The sequence below is a fragment of the Crotalus tigris genome, unplaced genomic scaffold (genome assembly GCF_016545835.1).
Source record: "Crotalus tigris isolate CLP2741 ecotype Arizona unplaced genomic scaffold, ASM1654583v1 scf7180000023654.2194447, whole genome shotgun sequence".
Classification (NCBI taxonomy): Eukaryota; Metazoa; Chordata; class Lepidosauria; order Squamata; family Viperidae; genus Crotalus; species Crotalus tigris.
Genome location: NW_024100101.1, coordinates 758,994 through 781,280, shown reverse-complemented (window position 1 = coordinate 781,280; position 22,287 = coordinate 758,994). Strand labels below are relative to the sequence as shown.

The window sequence follows — 22,287 nt, the reverse complement described above, 5'->3', positions numbered from 1 at the left end:
GCTCTCCGTGCCCCAGAAGCTTACTACCTCTAAGTTAATTCCTCCTTATTTTATACTTCCTGCGTCTGCTTTATTAGAAGCTCAAGATTTTATTAAAAAGATCTTTCCACATCCCTTTTTCTTTCTGTAAAATCACTGAAACAAATTTTCTTCTTCCTTTCACCCCTCCTGCCTCTCAGCAGGAGATTATTGTAGCAGAAGAGTTGGGCAGATGTGTTTTTTTTTCCCCCCCCCCCCAACCCTGCCCTGTGAGGGAAGAATTCAGTATTCTTGTTCAAGAGAGATTGCATCTGCAGTCGTGTAAAAAAACAGTTACATTTTGGGTGTTTTAAATTCAGCATGTTAAATTCTAAACGGTTCTTTAAACTTTAAACCAGGTTGTTCCAGCTAATTTAGTATTGTGAACACAGGTAGTTCTCAACGTATGACCATAATTGAGCCATCATTGTCAATAGTAAGCAGATTACTATGTGATTGTGCCAGATTTTGTGACCATTTTGTTTTTTTGGGGGGTGTCATTAAGTGAACATGGTGGCCATTAACCAAAGAGAGATTGAATTTAATCTTTCGAGCAGTGATGGCAAACCTTTTAGAGACCGAGTGCCCAAACTGCAACCCAAAACCACTTATGCATCGTCGGGTGCCGGGTGGGCGTGGCCCATTGGGTGGGCATGGCCCATAGGATGGGCGTGGCTGTGGCGGTAATGGCAGACTGGGTGGGACTAAAAAGTTCAATCAATCAATTCCAACTTTGCAAGATTTTTTTTTTCCTGCAAGAAGTTGAAATTGACTGATTGATTGGACTTTTGTTTTTTGTTTTTTTTTTGCACACAGCGGCATCTAGGTTTTATAAAACCCAGCTAAAGGCCTAGGACTGGGGCAACGGCACGTGTGCCCACAGAGAGGGCTCTAGTGCCGCCTCTGGCACTCGTGCCATAGGTTCGCCACCACTGCTTTAGAGAATGTTATATAATAAATAGAAAATATTGCATTTGGATAAATTTGGATTCAGATGATCATTCAAAGTAAAACATCCTTTTCTCTTTTATTTTGCATTCATAAAAAGATTGTAATATTGTACCACCATCACCACCACCACCACCACCACCAACAACAACAACAATAATAAAGTTGGAAGGGACCTTGGAAGTCAGCTAGTCCAACCCGTGGCTCCGGAGCTGCATGCGGCTCTTTGAACCTTCCCCTGTGGCTCCCAGCCTCCTCTGCCATTTGCAGAGAGAGACAGAGACAGAGAGAGGCAATTGTGCTTCCCTGCCCCCCCCCCCCTCTCTCTCTCTCTCTCTCTCTCTCTCTCTCTCTCTCTGTGTGTGTGTGTGTGTAAAAGAAAGTGCACTCACAGTGTTCTCCGAGGAGCTGAAAAGCTTATCGGGCAGAGCTCCTCCCTTTGCTGCGTCTCTGCAGGAAGCAGGAAGCGCAGGAGAGAGCTAGCTAGCCCAACTATGCTGACTCAGGAATTCTGGGAGTTGAAGTCCATGAGTCATAAAAGAGCCAAGGTTGCCTACCCCTGAGCTTGTTGGAGAACAGCTTGAAGCCACCCTGCCAGGTGACCAGCAGATAGGAGAGGGGGAGGGAGAAAGAGAGAGAGAGAGAGAGAGAGAGAGGGTGAAGAGGACTGGCAGACCAAGGGCAGATAGAGAGAGAGATGGAGGGAGAGAGAGAGAGAGAGAGACCCTTTTGACATCTAAAATGAAGATAACACTGCATATATCCTTTTTACCTGTGTGTGTGTGTGTGTGTGTGTGTGTGTGTATGTGTGTGTGTATACACACACACACACACACACACACATACACACAAACACACACACACCTACAGTATAATAAAGGTAAAAAAGGATATATGCAGTGTTATCTTCATTTTAGATATCAAAAGGGTTTTGCGGCTCCCGGTGTTTTGTTTTCGGTGGGAAACGGGTCCAAGTGGCTCTTTGAGTGTTTTGGGTTGCCTACCCCTGCCCTATACCATTTCAGACAAATGGCTGTCCAGTCTCTTCTTAAAAACTTCCAGTGCTGGAGCATTCATCGCTGTTTCTGTTTCTTAGAAAACAAGAAGCTTACAAAAGTCTTCTTAGGATGAAACTAATACTAATTCAGCGTTTATCCCATCCTTCTCAACAGCTACCTTCCTTTTTTCGATATGTTTGTGAGGTTTGCCTTTCTGGATTCCTTTGGCAACTGCAAATGTGCTGTCAAACCACATTGGTTTTTAACGTCTTAAGACTCTACCAGAATATTAATTTAGAAATGTGATGCCAGTTCTTCTGTCAGGCACAAAAGACGAGGTCCACATGTGAAGTTCCAGTTAAACTTATTTATTGCTAAAACAGCTTATGCACTAAATCTTTTCAACTAACAGTTAGCACCTGCTTGGAATTAGATAAGGATCAGTGGAATTCAAGGATTGGACTCAGTCTGCTTTTGTCAATGTAGGGGTTCTAGGCTGTTCCTCTTTTAAGTACACCCCTGGTTCTGCCACTTCTTCTCTTACATCTTCAAACTTTTCTCCATGAAATAATAATATACAGCAACACAATTATTATATTGTATGGTTGTATGGTTGATAATATAATTTCTTCACTCTTCTATTCAGACCTGTTTATATAATTTCCTTCCATTTGGACTAGAATGTAAGTACACTTGTTCATTCTGTTTCTGTTTCTCTATTCACTTGCAAATGTATTTTGCAAATAAACAAATGCTTATTAACCAATGGAACAACCTGCCTCCAGAAGCGGTGAATGCTCCAACACTGGAAGTTTTTAAGAAGAGACTGGACAGCCATCTGTCCGAAATGGTGTAGGGTTTCCTGCCTGAGCAGGGGGTTGGACTCAATGACCTCCAAGGTCCCTTCCAACTTTATTATTATTATTATTATTATGGATCATCGCACAGTCAGCCAGATGTTCAGACTGGATTTGGCATTTTGTCTACCTATCGAGTCCTTACCCAGGACCTGGGATAGGCAGATGTGGATTTTTGATGGTATTACAGATATCGTCGCAGGATGGAAGCAGTTCCTAGTAAGGCCGCCTTTTGCAATTGACTAATAGCGAATTTGTCAATGCCAATGGTGTTCAAGTGGTGCTCCAGTTGTTTTGGGATTGCACCCTAGGAGCCTATCACTATTGGTACTACCCTTACTTGCTTTTGCCACAGTCTTTCTATTTCTATTTGTAGGTCTTTGTATTTTGTTATCTTCTCCAGTTCTTTCTCGTCTATTCTGCTGTCTCCAGGCACTGCCATTATTATTATTATTATTATTATTATTATTATTAACAGAGTAACTACTGAATGAGTTCTTGAGACAAATATTTCAGGTTTTGTTTGAATTGTTTGAGAAAATTAAAAAAGGTAGCAAAATTTATCTGTTGTAGGAAAGAAGATATACTGTATGTCTTAATAGTTATCTCATCACAGAGTTACTTACAGAAAGTAAATAATCCTTGGAAAGAATGAATCTGCCCTAACAAATGGTGGCTGTTTACTATTGATTTAGACTCTGAATTTTATCAGAAGATTTGCACTTTGTCAAGTGTTTTGTCATATAGGACAAATAAACAATTGCTATCTTTTAGTTTATAAGAAATTATTTTGAAATGGATGCAAGCAATTGTTGGAATGAAATTAACAATGAATATATTGTTGTAGAAGTAAACACTGGGTCTATATATTTTGCCTTAAATATTTTCAATTACTTAGATCAATTGGAAGTAACTTCACAAGGGTTTAATTGTGTTAACAAACTAACAGTGCTTGGTTGGGATATTGCAGTATTTTTCAGAGTCAGAATATAAACATAGTTCAGGACTATGAACTAATAAGTGATTTACACCTCGTAAAATAAAACTTCAAAAATGGAAGAAAAGTTGATGAAAACAGATGATATACAAGTAGTCCTCAACGTATGAACACATTTGGGACCAGAATTACCATTGCTAAATAAGGTGGTTGTTAAGTGAGTCACGACTTATTTTATGACCTTTTGCCATGATAGAAGACTGTTATTAAGTGAATCATCTAGTCATTGAGAATATACAGCTTCCCGTATTGACTTTGCTTGCTGGAAACCAGTTGGGAAGGTTGCAAATGGCGACCACATGGACCCAGGATGTTGCAGTTCCTGGAAATACATGCCAGTTGCCAAGTGTCCAAATCTGGCCAAATAAAGAGGGGATCTTTATAAATCACATTGTCAGATGCTCTGGCTGAAGATAGCAGAAATTTTGATATTGGGTTTTACGTATTTACAAAGCACTTTACTAACTTAATCTCTGCACTTTAGTTCTGTTAAATTTTTAATCAAGTACAGTAGCTTGGGAAACTAAGAAGTGGAAGGAAGCAAAACTCTTCTGTTTTCTGGTTGTAATCTGTACTGTGTTCAGTCCTGGATCGGTTTCCAAGAATTTATGATTAACGTTTTCAGTTTAATATGAATACAATTTATAGCTTTTGTAATACAAATGTGAGTTGAAAGAATAGCCAGCATAATATTACATTTAATAGTTTCTCCATTCATAGAGAAAGCGCAGGTTGAAATTGCAGGTCTCAGTAACAAAGAAAGCAGTCCAAATTTTATGTGGAAAAAAGTGCAGTTTCGTAGACTTTTATCTTTCACAGCCTTCACATCGGATTCTCTCTCCTGTTTTCTTAGCTTAAAATAGAAGGGAAAATGAAAGATAAATAAAGGATAGAAGAAAAACCAGCAGTATAGTTGATGTGTTCATCCTATGTGTTATGTCCTGAGCCTGTGAAGGCAGGCTCGGGGCATTGCAACGATCCCGGGCAGGTGCAAGCTGCCTGGGACCAGACTGGCTGTCGCCAGCACTCGCGCGTATGCGCAGAGTGCAAGCGCGCCAAATGTTGCAGTTTAGCCCGGGGATCGCCTATAAAAGGGGCAGGGAGACTTGGGCGTTGTCGGCGTCTTGTAACCAGTATGCTGAACAGAAATAAAGAGGTTCCTGAGAACTACAACTGCTTCTCGCGTCATTGCCATTTCGCTGAGGACTTAACACTGGCGACGAAGGTGGGATGCCTTACAACGGCTGCAGACAAGTTGTAAGCTTACCCTAGAGTCCTGAGCAGTAGGAAACGGCGTTAAACTCAGCAGCTGCCCGCCAATTCAGCAAACATCGGGGGTAAGCTGGCTGATAGACCCTTCCTGTTCTACAAAAATGGCAAAAGTTGGAAGACTTTCAGAATTTGACGTCTCGCATCCGGAAAGATGGGAGTCCTACGTAGCCAGGGTAGAAAACTATCTTAAAGTCAATCAAGTAAGAGAAGATAGTCTAAAAGCCGCCACCTTGCTGTGCGTTTGCGGTCAAGACGTATTCGAGATCGCTGAAAACATAGCAGCATCTGCACCTCTAGAATCTGTTAACTACACAGATCTCAAAAAACTACTAAAGGAACACTTCCAGCCCAAGTTGTGCGTCATCGTTTGGCGCCACACCTTCGAACAGAGGGATCAGCGGCCCGGAGAATCAGCCAAAGAGTACATTGCTGCGCTAAGAAAAGCCGCTAAACACTGCGAGTTCAAAGATCTAGAAGAACGGCTGAGAGACAGATTTGTATGCGGATTGAGACATAGAGAATTGCAGCAGAGACTTTTTGCTAAAGAAGACTTATCATTCCAAGATGCCTTGAGAGAGGTTACTGCAGAAGAGGCAGCAAATGGCGCCATCAAGAACATGAGGCCGATCAGAAGTACTCCAGAAGCTGTGTCCGTGCACCAGGAAGGAGTCCAAAGGAACCCAGAGGAGGATCCTGACGATGAAGTAGACCGTCTCTACCCCACAAAAGAAGGGAAGCAGAAGGAAGGCTCTTCAGCTGTCCCCAAGTGCCTCGGTTGTGGAGGTCATCATAAGAGGACCGACTGCAGATTTCGCTCCGCTATCTGTAGAGCATGCGGAAAACAGGGCCACATTGCAGCTGTGTGTCTGGGCCGTCAAAAGGTACAAACTCGAGAAGAATTGCGCCTGAAAGGTACCAGCTTCCCCAGCCAAAACAGGGTGGGTTTCTGTGCTTCGTGAAGAAGCATTTATAGGACAGGCACACACAAGCCCATTAAGAAAAAGCTGTCATTTAAAGTGAAGTTACAAGGGGTTCCATTGGCTATGGAACTGGATACGGGGTCTGCACTTTCAATCATTTCCATGCACACATTCAGGAAGATTTGTTCTGGCACCGGATTTCAGGCCAAACTGAGGCCTTCCGACATTGTGTTAACAGACTTTCAAAACTCCAGAGTGTGTGTTAAGGGGGAGGCCACCCTTAACGTGCAGTACAAGGATTTTGAAGGTCCATTAGATGTAATAGTAGTAGGGGGTGAGCGAATGAGTCTCATAGGGATTGGTTTGAGGCCTTGGGAATACACGTCACAGGGCTCAATAACTTGCAAACAGTAGATCTACAGGAATTCTGCAAAGAATTTGCAGATGTTTTCAGCCCACAGCTGGGCACGTACAAAGGAACACCTGTGTCATTAAAACTAGACCCCACTGTCACCCCTATTAGAATTAAAGCAAGAAGGGTTCCTTTTGCTTTGAAAGGTAAAATTGACACCGAATTGGACAAATTGATTCAGCAAGGAGTCTTAGAACCTGTCGACTCCAGTCCTTGGGAGACCACCATTGTCACGCCTCTTAAGGCAAATGGGGACATTCGCATCTGTGCAGATTACAAATGCACTCTGAATAAGGCATTGCAGCAACATGCCTACCCTGTCCCCGTGGTCAGTCATATTCTGCCTCCCTCAAGGGGGGGGGGCGTGTTTTTGCAAAGCTTGACCTAGCTCAGGCGTATCAACAGTTGCCTGTTGATTCTGCTGCTGTAGCTCAAACCATTGTGACCCACAGGGGGGCATTCAAGGTAAAGAGGTTACAATTTGGAGTAAATGTTGCTCCTGGAATTTTCCAAAGCATAATGGAAAACACACTATGGGGTATACCAGGGGTTTGCCCCTATTTTGATGATGTCTTAATTGCTGGAGACTCTACACACAACTTAGCTGAGAGACTACGGGCTGTCCTGCTGAGGTTCAGGGAAACGGGCCTCAAACTCAAGAAGGACAAATGTAAAATTGGGGTGCCTTCTACAGATTTTCTGGGATTCAAAATTGATGCTGCTGGGATTCACCCTGCTGAGTCCAAATTAAAAGCTATTATGCATGCTCCTAGGCCAAAGTCCAAGGCCGAACTACAGGCCTTCCTGGGCCTTTTGAACTTTTACAACTCCCTCCTTCCAAACAAGGCTAGTGTAGGCAAACCTCTTCATAGGCTCCTGGACAAACAGGCAGTGTGGCAGTGGTCACAAAAACATGAAGCAAGTTCCAATGAAGTTAAGGCCTTACTCACTTCTAACAGTGTGCTTGCACATTTCAATGAATCCCTTCCAGTGTGCATCGCTTGTGATGCTTCTCCTTATGGGGTGTTAGCCGTACTAAGCCACCTCAGACCTGATGGAACTCAGGTTCCTGTTGCATATTACTCCAGGACCTTGTCTTCTGCAGAGCGAAATTATGCTCAAATTGACATGAAGGCTTTAGCTGTTGTTGCTGGAATCAAAAAATTCCATGATTTCCTATATGGCAGACATTTCACGGTCTTCACTGACCATAAGCCTTTGTTGGGGCTGTTTACCACACATAAACAAACCCCCCAAATCATCTTCCCCAGAATGCTGAGATGGTCTATCTTTCTGTCTGCCTATGATTTTTCCTTAATTCACAAACCTGGGAAAGAAATGGGCCATGCTGATGGCCTCAGTAGATTACCTCTGCCAGTAGTAGAGGCTGACCCTGCACCAACAATCAATATCCTCTCAATTCAAGCCTTGCCTGAGTCCCCTTTAGATGCCAGGGATGTGTCTGCTGAATCAGCCACAGATCTCACACTTTCTCGTGTCCTATCTTGGGTTTTATCTGGATGGCCAGAGAGTTGTCCAGGCACTGAGTTTCAGAGTTTCTGGTCAAAAAGGAACGAGTTATCCACTTTCCAGGGTTGTCTGCTTTGGGGGAGCAGAGTTGTCATTCCTGCCTCAATGAGGACTAGGGTCTTAGGTTCCCTCCACGAGGGTCATCCTGGCATTGTACGTATGAAGGTGCTTGCGCGCAGCCATTTGTGGTGGCCTGGGTTAGACAGAGACATTGAAGCTAAGGTGCATGCATGCCACCTTTGTCAACGCTCACGCCCTGAAATGCCCCAAGCTCCTGTACATAGATGGGAGGAAACACAGTCTCCATGGTCTAGGGTGCACATTGACTATGCTGGGCCATTTCATGGTCAATTCTTCTTGGTCTTGGTTGATAGCCATTCAAAATGGCTTGAGGTTGTACCTGTCTCTTCCACCACCACTGCAAAGACTATTCAAGTACTGAGGGGAATTTTTGCTACACACGGGCTTCCTGATGTCCTCGTATCTGACAATGGCCCTCAATTCACTTCTTCCGAATTCCAAGCTTTCTTACAGGCCAACATGATTCGTCATGCCACCTCTGCGCCCTTCCACCCGTCCACCAACGGTATGGCTGAACGCATGGTTTGCATCACCAAGGATGCTTTGAAGAAATTAACCTATGGAGACTGGCATCACAGGTTGGCTGACTTCCTCCTTTCTTATCGCACTACACCTTCCACTTCTACTGGGAGGAGCCCAGCTGAACTTCGTTGGGGGTGCAAACTGACTACCAAGCTTGACCGGTTGCACCCGGACAGACTACCTTCTACAATCACACACCCCAGGGCACCTAGACAACTGCTAGTGGGTGCCCCGGTTTGGACTCGTAACTACGGGCCTGGTCATTTATGGGTCCCTGCCACTGTGTCCAGGGTCACAGGTCCTTTGTCCTACGAGGTTTCCCTGGACGACGGTCGTGTCCTGCGACGACACATCGATCAGCTATGCACAAGCCGGGACCTTCCCACTGAGACTCCTGGGTTTTTTCCAGGGGGGGAGGGGGACCCCTATGGGCAAAGGGAAGGGTGTGGGCTGCAGCCTATCATTAACGAGGAAACCACAGACAGCTCATTCCAAAATTCCGCGAGTGCTCCAAACAGGAATTCATGGAGTCCAACTAGAATTCAGGCACCAGTGCCTACTCCAGCCAGGGAGTCACCCCGGGGGCATAATCACTACACACCAGCATCATTCAGTACTCCAGTCAGGGAGGATATCCGGGAGCATCCAAACAACCCACACCCTCCAAGAGAGCTGGCACACATTCCGTCTAGTTGGCCCAACACTGCCACTGCTCCTAGAAGGGGGCAAGCACACAGGGAGGTGGTCGAGGAACCAAATCCCGATTACAACACCTGTGGCATCACTCAGGGGACAACTGAGTTTTGGGACAGTACTGAAACCCTAGTAAGCCCGGTTACAGAACGGGAACATGAGGAAAGACAGCCTCTTGATAGGTCTAGGACAGACCTGGGAGGTTCTACAGAGTTGCCCAACAGTGGCAGTCACTTAGGAGGGCCAGAGAGCCTGCAACCAGGCAGGACAACCAGGTCAAACAGAGAAAGAAGCCCTGGCCTGACGAGCCCGCTGGGCAAGCAAGCAGGCCAGGCATTGGAGCACAGTCCTTGGGAATCACCAGGGCCAAGCAAGGGGAACAAGCATACAGCACCCCTCAGTCAAGGAGTACTTGGAGGGTACCCAGAAATCAGGAGGTCACAGAGAGTTAAAAGATCTCCTAAGTATTTGGAAGATTTTGTAACTCTACTGGCAAAACAGAGTTAACAGAGAGTATTCCTGTACATGTAGGAAAAGAATGGAACACTGGGGAACAATGGAAGCAAAAGAGATAACTGGTACGAAAGCTAGTTTGGGTATCACACTCGTATTGTGTTGTATATTATTATTTGTATGATTATAGTCTTAGCCGGGGGGGGGGGAAGGGGTGTTATGTCCTGAGCCTGTGAAGGCAGGCTCGGGGCATTGCAACGGTCCCGGGCAGGTGCAAGCTGCCCAGGACCAGACTGGCTGTCGCCAGCACTCGCGCGCATGCGCAGAGTGCAAGTGCGCCAAATGTTGCAGTTTGGCCCGGGGATCGCCTATAAAAGGGGCAGGGAGACTTGGGCGTTGTCGGCGTCCTTGTAACCAGTATGTTGAACAGAAATAAAGAGGTTCCTGAGAACTACAACTGCTTCTCGCGTCATTGCCATTTCGCTGAGGACTTAACACTATGTTAGTTTACATTTCAGGATGTTAATCGAATACAACTGGGTTAATTCAGTAAATCATGATTATACAAAATGCAGGTGACTGTATAATATGAAAATAACTAGCATTGAATTTACATTGGCATAACATATTTAGAGAAGACAACATAATAAGATAGTTAAACACATCAGTGCCCTTAAAAATTGATCAGATGTAAAGGGGATGGAGTTCTGCAAAATCTCATGATATGCTTAAAAATTATAAACATATTCTTCTGCTAGAAGCAATTCACAGAAGAATGCCAATATATGTACATATATAGAGTACCAAAAGAAGATTCTCATTCCTTGACAAGATTCCAAGTCACTGTGGAGTACATGGTTACACATCTTTATTTCATTGCATTTGTTATGGCCACATACCATTGCTTATACAATCTAATGTATAGTTAATTCAATTAAAAATATAGGCCAAATTACTGTAAAAAAACATTCACAATTAAACATAACCCAGCAACCTCCTCCCAAGACATTAAACTGAGGGCTGGCGACTAAGCCAGTTTCTTTTCAGAACCCTAAGAAGGTGGGTAACCATCTGCATCTCTGAAAAGACGCTGTTCCAGAGGGCAGGGCCTATGCTTTGTAGTTTCCACAAAATGACAGTGTCATAAAAGGGACCTGGAGTGTACCCAGTCTGCCCAAACTTGCTGGATGGGTGGAAACAATAGAAGATAACCTTCAGATAACCAGGTTCTATGGTATGACGGTCTTTGAAATTAACATCTTGAGTAGCACTTGGAAGTCCACTGGAAACCAGTGAAGGTCATGTAACTCATATAGTAGCACTGATATATGGTCACTGAGAAATGCCCATTATTACACCACTGCATTATGAACCAGATATACTGTAGCTTCTGGATGGTCTTTAATAGTAGCCCCATGTAGATCACATTCAGATAGTTCATTCATGAGGTGACTAGGGCATGATTGACCAATTGAAGTGTCTCCCACTGAAGGAAGAAGCATAACTGAACCTGTGCAAAGGTCCTCCTGGCCCTGATTCTACTTGGCTTTTAAGGACCCCCAAGTTGTGCACCAGTCTTGAAATAGAGAGGTGCTTTCTCATTCAACACCAACAATGGAAATGCCCCTAACCCAAGGAGGTCTTAGGACAAAGGAGAGGTGTTAAGACAGTACATGTATTTTATACATGTTTGGCCCATTAATACATTGATTCTTTGTATGTTCATTTTTATCTAAACTGTGAAAAATGATTATTCATCACTTTTAGGGTCTGAACCAAATGAAATTGTAATTGATTAAATTCCAGGAATGACATTATTTTCCTTAGCCATAAATACAGTTTTATTCAAAAATGAATCCTGTTTATCCTCTATTTTATAGAAAAACAACAGATCTTTGAATAAAAACGTAGGCTGCTTTATTACATCAATTTTAACAGTTTTATGAAGAATAATGAATAATTTGAGATGCTAAGTTCTGTTGTTGCCACTCTCTGTAGTAGTTTGCTTACAATATTTTAATGTTCTTTCACATGTAAACATTCATGATTATGTACAAAAATATAGATACATAAATAAATAGAAAATATTTCATAAAATTAAACATATTAAATTTTTTATTATGAATAAATATGCTTCCTCACCATTGGAAGAGATGTGTTAGTTTTTTAGACTCTGTAGTTTTTTTAAAATTTTGAGATGTCAAGTGCCAGGAAAAGTCAGGAAGTCCAGGCAGTTCAAATGGGTATAAAGATTTATTGGAAGCTTAAGCTCTCTACGAGAATCTGAATGACTAATAGTCAAAGCAAATTGGCAGTAGATAAAAATTAAGGGAATTCAAAGTGGGTTAGATTTAGATCTCTTGTTGACACAAAGAGACCCATGACTGATTGTGCATTTGATCCTTCCCTTGGGATCAGCCTGGTCATCTCCTACATGAGACTTCCCACATACAGTGAAAATAGGCTGTATAGAAGACATATTCTGAGATGCAGAGCAAATAAACATATGTTCATATCCAAAATAAATTTTCCTTTTTCAGTTTATTTACCAGTTGATGATGATCATGCATTGTTATCTAGCTCTGCTTGAAAAATAGTTAAAGTTTAGTTTTATTTATTTACAGAATCATTTTTTTACTACCTTAGTTCTAAAGAGTCAAGATAAGTCAAAAAATACACTTATATAAAGGGTATTGTAAACATTTTAATAGCCTAGGTCAATCATTAGCATCATCAATTCAAGATAATCTTTACTGCTATTTAGTAAAAAGGATGTGGGGGCACGATATTCCATAATGGGGTGGCTACACTTAAAGGGCATAACTCTGGCCTCTGTGTCTATCACTTCATATAGGTTTTGGATTATCAACTGTCTTTGGAATAAATACATAGGATGAGCTAATTCTGGAGAAAGGCTGTTCTGCAAATGCCAAGCCATGTGACTATTACAGAAGAGAATATTTGCAGCTTAAAGTTGAACTGTACGATTCTTGGTGCTCTCTGAACTTAATTGTTTTTCTTGTGTATGCTTTGTTATCCAACTAGGTACACCGTCAGTGCATTGATGATGTTACATAGTTGAGTAATGAAACATCTTCAAGAAAACAACCAGGCTCAGAGAGCACCAAGGGCCACATATATAGCATGTCATAGATTAAAAACAATGCCATGAAACCAATTATCAACCTTTAAGTGTTAAGTTCCTGAATCTATTCCTCCCTATTAAAACTGTATGTGAGCTGCTATATTTTGGAATATTTGCTGAAATGTTTTCAAGAGGAGATCCAAGTGAAACACATTGGAATAGACTAAAGAAGTGGTAGCTTATCTTGTAATGCAGGGGTCTTCAAACTTGGCCCTTTTATGACTTATGACTTGAAGTCCACAAGTTATAAAAGGGCCAAGTCTGAAGACCCCTGTTGTAATATTTTCCTCTCTGCTTGAACCGTGGCTTCCAACAGTTAAAATATAGCATTGGTTTGCTCTTGCCAAGACAGATGTTGTGTTTCATTAAACTATAAAACTATAAAAACAACCATTCATACTTCTTCCTCCTAGGTAAAAAATGAATGCCTATGTTCTAGGTACACAAAAGAACCGCTTGACATCACAAATGTGTTCACGTTAAATTAATTGATGTTGTGTGCATAAATGAAGATATTTGTTAAATAATCCTGATGTCAGGAGAAAATTTATAGTTTATGCTGAAAGATTTATTTTATTTATTAAATTTCTTTGCTACCCATCTTGCTGCAAGGTGTCAGAATCCAATTATATTTCATCTTTAATTATCAAACATAGAAACTCCCAATTCTGCCTTCTCTGGATTCTGCCATAAGAGGGAGAAAAGGGGGAGAGCAAAGGGGCTTTATGGCCCTCACTTCCTTCAGCACACTTCAAAGGACTGAATGTGTGTTTATTGTGGCCTCTAAGCTTTAACATATCAAAGAAGAGTAATTGCCTTTCATGTAGTTATCTGAAGTCTCCATCCAGACGGAAGAAGAAAGGGGATGGAATTGTGATACTTGAAACTATCACTGGAAGGGGGGTTGATTGGGTGGGACTACTGGGGAACCCCTTAAACCTTGAATGGGAGAGCTTGAACCCCAAGTCCTGTCTAGCATGCCTGCAACCATTTTCTCTTAATAAAGGATTCCTGTTGGAAGAATTATTCCAAGAGTTCTGTCTTCTTAAGATGCAAAGTGGGGTGGGTCCCCACATTAGACAGGACTTGCAAAATTAATCCACCTGGAAGGAAGACCCTTGCCGGGGGATTTTGCAAAAATTTACCATGTCAGACAATGGAGCAAAAGAGGGGGAAAACTCCCTGGAAAGAGAGCCGCTGACCCAGTTGGAACCTTGCCAGATGTTGGGATCCGAGAGGCCAGATTCCTCAGGAGAAGAAGTGGTGGAGACACAGGACCACAAGCCTCGCTGGTCGATGGGCGTTGGAAAGAAAAGTGAGTGGGGAAAGGAATCAAGAAAGGTGACCCTGAGACGGGGGACCAAGCAACCAGAATGGAAGCAGGAGATGGAGAAATCCCTGCACGCAAGTGAAGAGGGAGGAAGCTGGGCACCGTACTCAGACTGGATCCTAGAGAAAGCTATTGACCTGATGAAGAGAACTCTCAGCTCCCTAGGAGAGGAGAATACTGAACCCTACGGCTGCCCCAGTTCCTGGAGCCGCAAAGGGAGAGACACCGAGGGGGACGTGGAACCTGCAACCCCAGGGACATCTACTGATCCAGGAGCTCCCACCCCCTACCGGACCACAGATGGCAATCTGGACGGAAGGCACTACCACCCACAACAGAGGCACCGATCCATTCCAAGACGTCCACCGTTGGAAGTGAAATTCAAAGGGGAGCCAACACGCTTGGGGTTTTTCCTAACCCAAGTCCTCAGCTACATGGAGGAATATGGGCAGGATATTCCCAGCGACAAAGCCCGCATCCGGATCGTGCAATCTGCCCTGGATGGACCAGCTGCGGATTGGGTAGTGAACTTGCATGACTCCAATGCCCCAGAACTCAGTAACTTCAACCGTTTCATGTCCTCTTTGAGAAGACGATTTGAAGACCCCCTGGCTGATCGCAAAGCCCGTGAAAAAATAACAACGATGAGGCAGGGCAAACGCCCAGTGGCTGAGTATACACAAGAATTCCGGGCCATTGCCAGCAAACTGAATTGGCCAGAAGACATCCTCCTTGGCCATTTCAAAGACGGACTAAACTATGATCTATATGATGCTTGCCTGCCCCGAGGGGACCCACATCGACTTGAGGAATGGTACGTCTTGGCAGAGGAAGCAGAGATCGACATATTGAAGAGGCACCGCCGAGGAAAACAATGGAGCCGCCCCCCGCCTGAGCTGACACACCAACCGGTGAAATCATCGGATACAGCCAAGAAGCAAATGAGATGTTTCAAGTGCGGAAGAGAAGGGCATCGAGCTGTAGAATGCCGCTCAAAGGGCCCCCAGCACAACCCAGACAGATCCCCAATCAACAAACCCGGAAAGTATTCAGCTAAGCCAAAGAAACGGCCATGAGAATGATGGAAATTGCAGAAACCCCACACCTCTGCTCACCAAAGGGAAAGGACTCCAGCCTACACCACAGGGCCGGTGGATGCCTCAGATGACAGCTCGGAGGGCGAACCCCTGGTAAGTGGACGCATCACACCCATCTTCAAACAGTGACTATATTAATCCCCCCCATGCCCGAAGCTGTGAAGGTGAAAGCCTTAATAGACTCTGGCTGTACCCGCTGCCTCATTAGCCCAACACTAGTGGGGAATCTGGGCATCCCATCCAGGAGACTGGAACAACCAATCTCATTTGGCCAGCTAGATGGATCCATAGCAGGGGGGGTGCCAGCTACCCTAGCCACTTGCCAATACATCTCTCCCTGGGCAACCATGAAGAGGACTTAACGTTTGTGGTGACCCCAGGTATGGAATGCCCAATGATTCTAGGGATGGAATGGTTGAAAAAATGGAACCCCTGGGTAAATTGGAGGACGACAGAAATCAAATTCCCGAAGGGGGACCCTATGGACTTAAAACCCCAAGGGAGGCTACCAGAATCAAGAATAGAAAAAGCATCCATAGGAGAGGAAAAAAGATTAACAGAAATACCAGAGGAATATAGGGACCTTGCTGAAGTCTTCAGTGAGGAGAGGGCGAATGAGCTTCCCCCCCACCGACCCACAGACTGTACCATTGAATTCAAGCCTGGGGCAAAACTCCCGAAGCCCAGATTATACTCCATGAGCCCAAAGGAGAAGGAGGAAATGGAAAGATTTATAAAAAAAAACCTGGAGAGAGGTTTCATTGAGCCAGCCAAGCCTAAAGTGGCTGCCCCGGTCCTTTTTAGAGAGAAGAAGGATGGCTCCTTACGTTTATGCGTGGATTATAGGGCCCTGAATACAATCAGTGAAAGCAACCTATACCGCTGCCCCTCATGAAAGACATGCTGTCACACCTATCGAAAGGGAAAATTTTTTCTAAACTAGACTTAAGGGAAGCTTACTATCGAGTAAGAATCAAGGAAGGGGACGAATGGAAGACTGCATTTAACTGCCCCATGGGGTGCTATCAATTCAAAGTCTTGCCATTTGGATTACAAGGGGGCCCTGCAGTCTTTATGCAATTAATCAATGACGTTCTAAGGGAGCACCTGTTTAAGGGGGTCCTTGTTTACTTGGACGACATTCTTATCTTTACCGAAACAAAAGAAGAACACGTCAAACTTGTCAGAGCGGTTTTAAAGAAGCTGCGAGCCGCCACCTATATGCCAAACTCTCAAAATGCGAATTCCACCAGGAAAGGATAGACTACCTAGGCTATCGCATATCCCCACAGGGCATTGAAATGGACCCAGAGAAGGTCAGAGCAGTATTAGAATGGGCACCACCCCGCACAAGAAAGCAACTACAAAGTTTCCTGGGCTTTGCAAATTTTTACCGCCAATTCATCCCCTCATTTGCACAGATAGCCTTGCCCCTCACTAACTTACTAAAAACGAAGGGAACATCCTCAGTAAAACCTAGCCAGCCACTAACATGGACAATGGAGTGCCAAGCAGCGTTTGAGAGACTAAAGAGACTTTTTTCTGCCGAACCAGTACTAAGGCACCCAGACATGGACAAACCCTTCATAATACAGGCAGATGCAAGTGATGTGGCAGTGGGGGCTGTGCTATTACAAGAAAATGATGATGCAGTATTGCAACCCTGTGCATATACATCTAAGAAACTCACGGAAACAGAACAGCGCTGGCCCGTATGGGAGAAGGAGGCTTATGGGATACGTTGGGCATTACTCACGTGGCGACAGTTCCTGGAAGGCAACAAAATCCCCTTCCAGGTGTGGACTGATCACAAAAATTTAGAAGCCCTGAAAACTTCCAGGAAACTCAATCCCAAACAAGCCCGCTGGTCCCAGCATTTTCACCAATTCCAATTTAAGCTCAAACATTTACCAGGAAGAAAGAACTTCCTGGCAGATGCACTATCTCGCATGCCCCAATATAACAGCGCACGAACCACAGACTCTAGACCAATAATGGCAGAGTCACAACTGGCAGCGCCAGTAACCACAAGAACCCAAGCCAAAATAAAACCACAACTGGACAGCCAAACTGGGATTGAATTCAGAAAAAGTTTGGAAACAGATGATTGGTTCCAGAAAAACAAACATGTGTGCACAATGACGGATTGCCTTGGGTAGGGGAAAAGTTAAATATATATACAACAACAAAGACTAACTTAATTCACTTTTGCATGATGACAAAATCAGCAGGGCATTTTGGATTTGTAAAAACTTTACACTTAATTAAACGGCAATTTTGGTGGCCATCAATAAAAAAGGACATAGAAAGTTATGTTGCCAGCTGCCCAACCTGTGCATCAGCAAAGAGGTTGCAAGGGAAATCGCCAGGGCTGTTACAACCAGTGGCAAGTCCCTCAGCCCCCTGGAGGGAAATAGCCATGGATTTTATAGTGGAATTGCCTGAAAGCAATGGGAATACTGTTATCTGGACAGTCACGGACCTATTTTCCAAACAGGTGCACTTTATCCCTTGCCAAAAAATTCCCACTGCAAAGGCCTTAGCAAAACTTTTTATCCAGCACATTTACAGATTGCACGGGGCACCCCAACGCATCATCTCTGATAGGGGAGTGCAATTTACGTCTACATTTTGGAAGGAATTTTTATCCCTCTTAGGGACCACTCAGGGACTGACATCTAGCCATCACCCTCAGACAGATGGACAAGCGGAACGCTGCCAGTCGGTACTTGAGCAATATTTGAGATGTTTTTTAAATTTCCAACAGAGTGATTGGACGGACTTACTTCCTTTTGCAGAAGTTGCCTACAATAATGCAGTCCACTCCAGCACAGGCTACACTCCTTTTCAAATAGCCAACGGCCAAAGTTTCAACCCTATGCCAGAGTTAACCCCAAAAGAACCAACGATCCCTTCACTGAAAGAATGGATGGAAAACCTACAAAACACCTGGCCAATAGTCAGAAAATCACTAGATGAAGCTAGGCGGGCATACAAAGCACAAGCCGATAAAAAAAGGGTTGAGCCTACACCATTCATTATAGGAGAAATGGTGTACTTATCTACAAAATACCTAAAGTCCCTACAGCCCTGTAAAAAACTTGGACCAAAATATATAGGACCTTTTCCAATTAAAAGGATCATAAATCCAGTAACAGTAGAATTAGAATTACCCAAAAACCTCAGGCAAATACACCCAATTTTTCATTGCAGCTTGCTGAAAAGAGAGCATCAGTCACCTCTACGGCCAAAAATCCCCCCCCCACCACCTCCAATCATGGTGGAGGGGGAACAACACTTCGAAATAAAAGAGATCCTTGACTCTAGGAGATATCGTGGAACAACTCAGTACCTAGTTGCCTGGAAACACCTCCCTGCCTCACAAAATGAGTGGGTCCATAAACGTCACGTCAGAGCCCCGAAGCTATTGAAGAAGTTTCACACAGAGTATCCTAACAAGCCTAACTAAATTTTTTACTTGTGTTTTCTTTCAGGTGGATCTCTCTTATTGTTAAGAGGGGCCGGATGTCAGAATCCAATTATATTTCATCTTTAATTATCAAACATAGAAACTCCCAATTCTGCCTTCTCTGGATTCTGCCATAAGAGGGAGAAAAGGGGGAGAGCAAAGGGGCTTTATGGCCCTCACTTCCTTCAGCACACTTCAAAGGACTGAATGTGTGTTTATTGTGGCCTCTAAGCTTTAACATATCAAAGAAGAGTAATTGCCTTTCATGTAGTTATCTGAAGTCTCCATCCAGACGGAAGAAGAAAGGGGATGGAATTGTGATACTTGAAACTATCACTGGAAGGGGGGTTGATTGGGTGGGACTACTGGGGAACCCCTTAAAACCTTGAATGGGAGAGCTTGAACCCCAAGTCCTGTCTAGCATGCCTGCAACCATTTTCTCTTAATAAAGGATTCCTGTTGGAAGAATTATTCCAAGAGTTCTGTCTTCTTAAGATGCAAAGTGGGGTGGGTCCTCACACAAGGTGAAGAAAGATGTTGAAGCTACAAGGGGGGAAAGGTTGTAACTAAGTAATGATGATGTGAATGTTGGGGAATCTTTAGACAAATATTTCCAAATAAATAGTATAGTGGCTAAAACATTAGAAAAGAACACAGAAAACTACGGTTTTAAGTCCACTCTTAACCATAGAATTTGCTGAGTAATTTTGAACCAGTAAGCGTTTCTCAGCCTAACTTACTGTACAAAATTGTCATCGGGTTAAAATTGAACGCACTCTTTATTTATCTAAATAATGAAGAGATAGAGCCTTTCTCATTCACTTCAGGGTTACGGACTTCTCTGTTACATGCCCAGACCTGTTTTTATTCCAGGTAAGACAAATCCTGCTTTTAAAGAGATGTGATTTAAATTTTACAAAGTCATGAATTAGATGCAAGGATCACCTGTAAGTCTTACATGATTACATGATCCTGTCCATAAATACAATACTTAGAATGGTGTTTTATTGTTAATGCCTTTAGGATATTTCATTTTGATCCTGGTCAGATGGATGAACACCATAATTCTCAATATGCAGTAAAAACCGTGACATAGTTGAAGCTTTAAATACAAAGACAGTGTGTGACTTGGAATCATAATTCTCCCTCTCTGGGTTACTGCTGTCCCTATCAACCTATTGTATACCCTAACTCTTCAGCAACGATGTAAGAACAGTCATTCCAAAGGGAAGATATTTAGTTACAACTAGTGTTTGTTGTTTGATTGACATGATTTACATTGAAGGACTTCCTGTTTCTGGCCGTTTCTGTCTCTTTGATGAGATCAGGCAGGATGGACACGCTTCATGTCCGATGAATTAAATAGTGTCATTTAATAATGGACCCCCAGGACACATTCCTTTCCTCTTACAACATCTGTCCTTTGGAACAATAGCTTCTGCCCAAATTTAGCTCCCATGCTCATTAGGTTTTGGGGTTTATGTTGGCCTTTGGCCCTTTATGATTTTTTAAATTCGTTACTGTTTATTTTTTCTTCCTTACTTGTAAACTGCCAGCGTCATTGGACATCAGGCAGCATATAATTTGTATATGTAAGTAAATTAATAACTTATAATGGACTGTGATATCTCTGTACTACATAAAAATGATAAATAGTTATTATCTCACAGAACATGCGCAGTACATGCACATTATTCTGTTACCACAGTTACCATTATTATGTTACCATTTACCGGAAGTCTTAAAAACTATGACACCAGTAAGTTGCTTATATATTGGAACAATGTATTTGATTAATAGATAAATAAGGTCAAAGCAAAGCTTGAACAGTAATAGACATGCTCACCTTGATGACCTAATTCCAGCTACAGTTCACTGGCTGCTTGATAAATGGTAAAATAATTGAGATTGTTCAAAAGATCTTTCACATGTGTTTCAAAAGATATAACCATTCAATTCCTTGTGTTGGTTTGCAGGAGAAGGGCTAGTGCATAGGTCAAGTCATGCTGATACCACCTTAAGATCTATATTTTCATTTGTAGCTATAGATAGATATTAGATTTTTATCCCACTTTTATCATTTTATGCAGCAAACATATCCAACACACCTTCCTCCTCCTATTTTCCTCAGAACAACAGCCCTAGGAGGTGGGTTGGTCTGAGGAGGGTGATTGACTCAAGATCACCCAGCCAGCTTTGATACCTAAAGTGGGACTAGAATTCCTGGTTTCTAGCCTAGTGCTCTAACTAATAAACCAAACTGCCTCTATGATATAGGTAAGAGTGAGACTAGAATCGTACAAGATAATTATTGGCAATAGCTAGAAATGTTTCCCTCTGGAAATACAAGTAGGATGAATTTTTTGTTCCTTGTATACTTTACAAATGGTCTAGGAGTAAGTAAATTAACTAGTGGAAAAATGGCTGCCTGTTTTTCTCTCCAATATTAGTAATCTGTTCATGATATTGAATAGTAAATAATAAATAGCACTGGAGTAAGATTTAAAAATTCAGAAATGAAATGTAGGGGGATTAGATGTGGAACTATTTAGCAAGCATGATAAACAATATATGAATTGGATATTCAGCAGTGCCAATTCCGTTCTTTTCTTTTGTATCTCCAGGGTACAACTGTGCGTATGATAACTGCAATTGATCAAGACAAAGGGCGGCCAAGAGGTATTGGTTATACAATTGTATCAGGTGAGTCAGAAATATCAGTCTAGACTAAAGGTATTAACTTAGTTATAAGATTTCAGGCTATAAAGCAGGGGTGCCCAATACTTGACAGCTATGAGGCGTAGGGACCTTCTGGCTGGGGAATTCTGGGAGTTAAAATCCACAAGCCCTAAAGTTGCCAAGTTTAGACAACCTTGCTGTAAATAAAGCCACCATATTTATACAAATTGATAAATGATCAATTATTGTTTTATTTGACCTTTTGCACTCCAGGACTTCCTTCTGTAATGTCCTTCGAATAGCTGCTAATTCTTCTTTTTCCGTCACCATCTAGATGTGGAACATATGAATAAATAAACAGAAACAAGAATTTCTAAGCAGATATTTACACAATGAATTTTTTAAAAAACCCAAATTGTCTCTTATAACAAAGATTACACTTTGAAAATAAATGATTTCTTACATATAATTTAAAAATAAAACAATAGATGTTGACTTGTTTTCCCATAAGCACTTAACAGTGTGAATAAATTCTATTAATTGTATTGTAAATGGTCTAAATTAATTTTGAAAATTTTGACCTTAGAACAGGGACACTGATGTTGCTAACAACAACTCCTGATAGTTTATAGTACATCAGTTGGTTTTTTCTGTCTCTTCCAGACTGTATTTGACTTGTGTCCTTCAACCCATTTGTTACTGTTCATTTCTAAATCTATCCAGAAAAAGCCAAAAATTACAAAAAAAAAAAAGAAAGAAAGAAAGAAAAGAAACTGGGCCTAAAATAAAAACCTTTCAATGGGTTCAGGTCATTGCTGGGATTTTTCTTTTGAACTCCAGTTGCAGAATTGCTGTCCATGGTCCTG

The 22,287-nt window shown here is 42.6% G+C and overlaps 1 protein-coding gene across 12 annotated transcripts in view; it reads left to right on the top strand.

The window, feature by feature from the left end:
* Nucleotides 1-22,287, top strand: part of CDH23 (cadherin related 23) — a 641,486-nt gene that overhangs the window by 258,858 nt on the left and 360,341 nt on the right. For all 12 annotated transcript variants that reach the window (XR_005553851.1, XR_005553852.1, XR_005553854.1 and 9 more), the window contains one exon: nucleotides 21,367-21,445. Coding sequence is in view for 9 of the 12 variants with exons in the window: in XM_039320524.1 (XP_039176458.1) it covers nucleotides 21,367-21,445 (79 nt within the window). In the remaining 3 variants the exon portion in view is untranslated. The remainder of the gene's footprint in view (nucleotides 1-21,366; nucleotides 21,446-22,287) is intronic.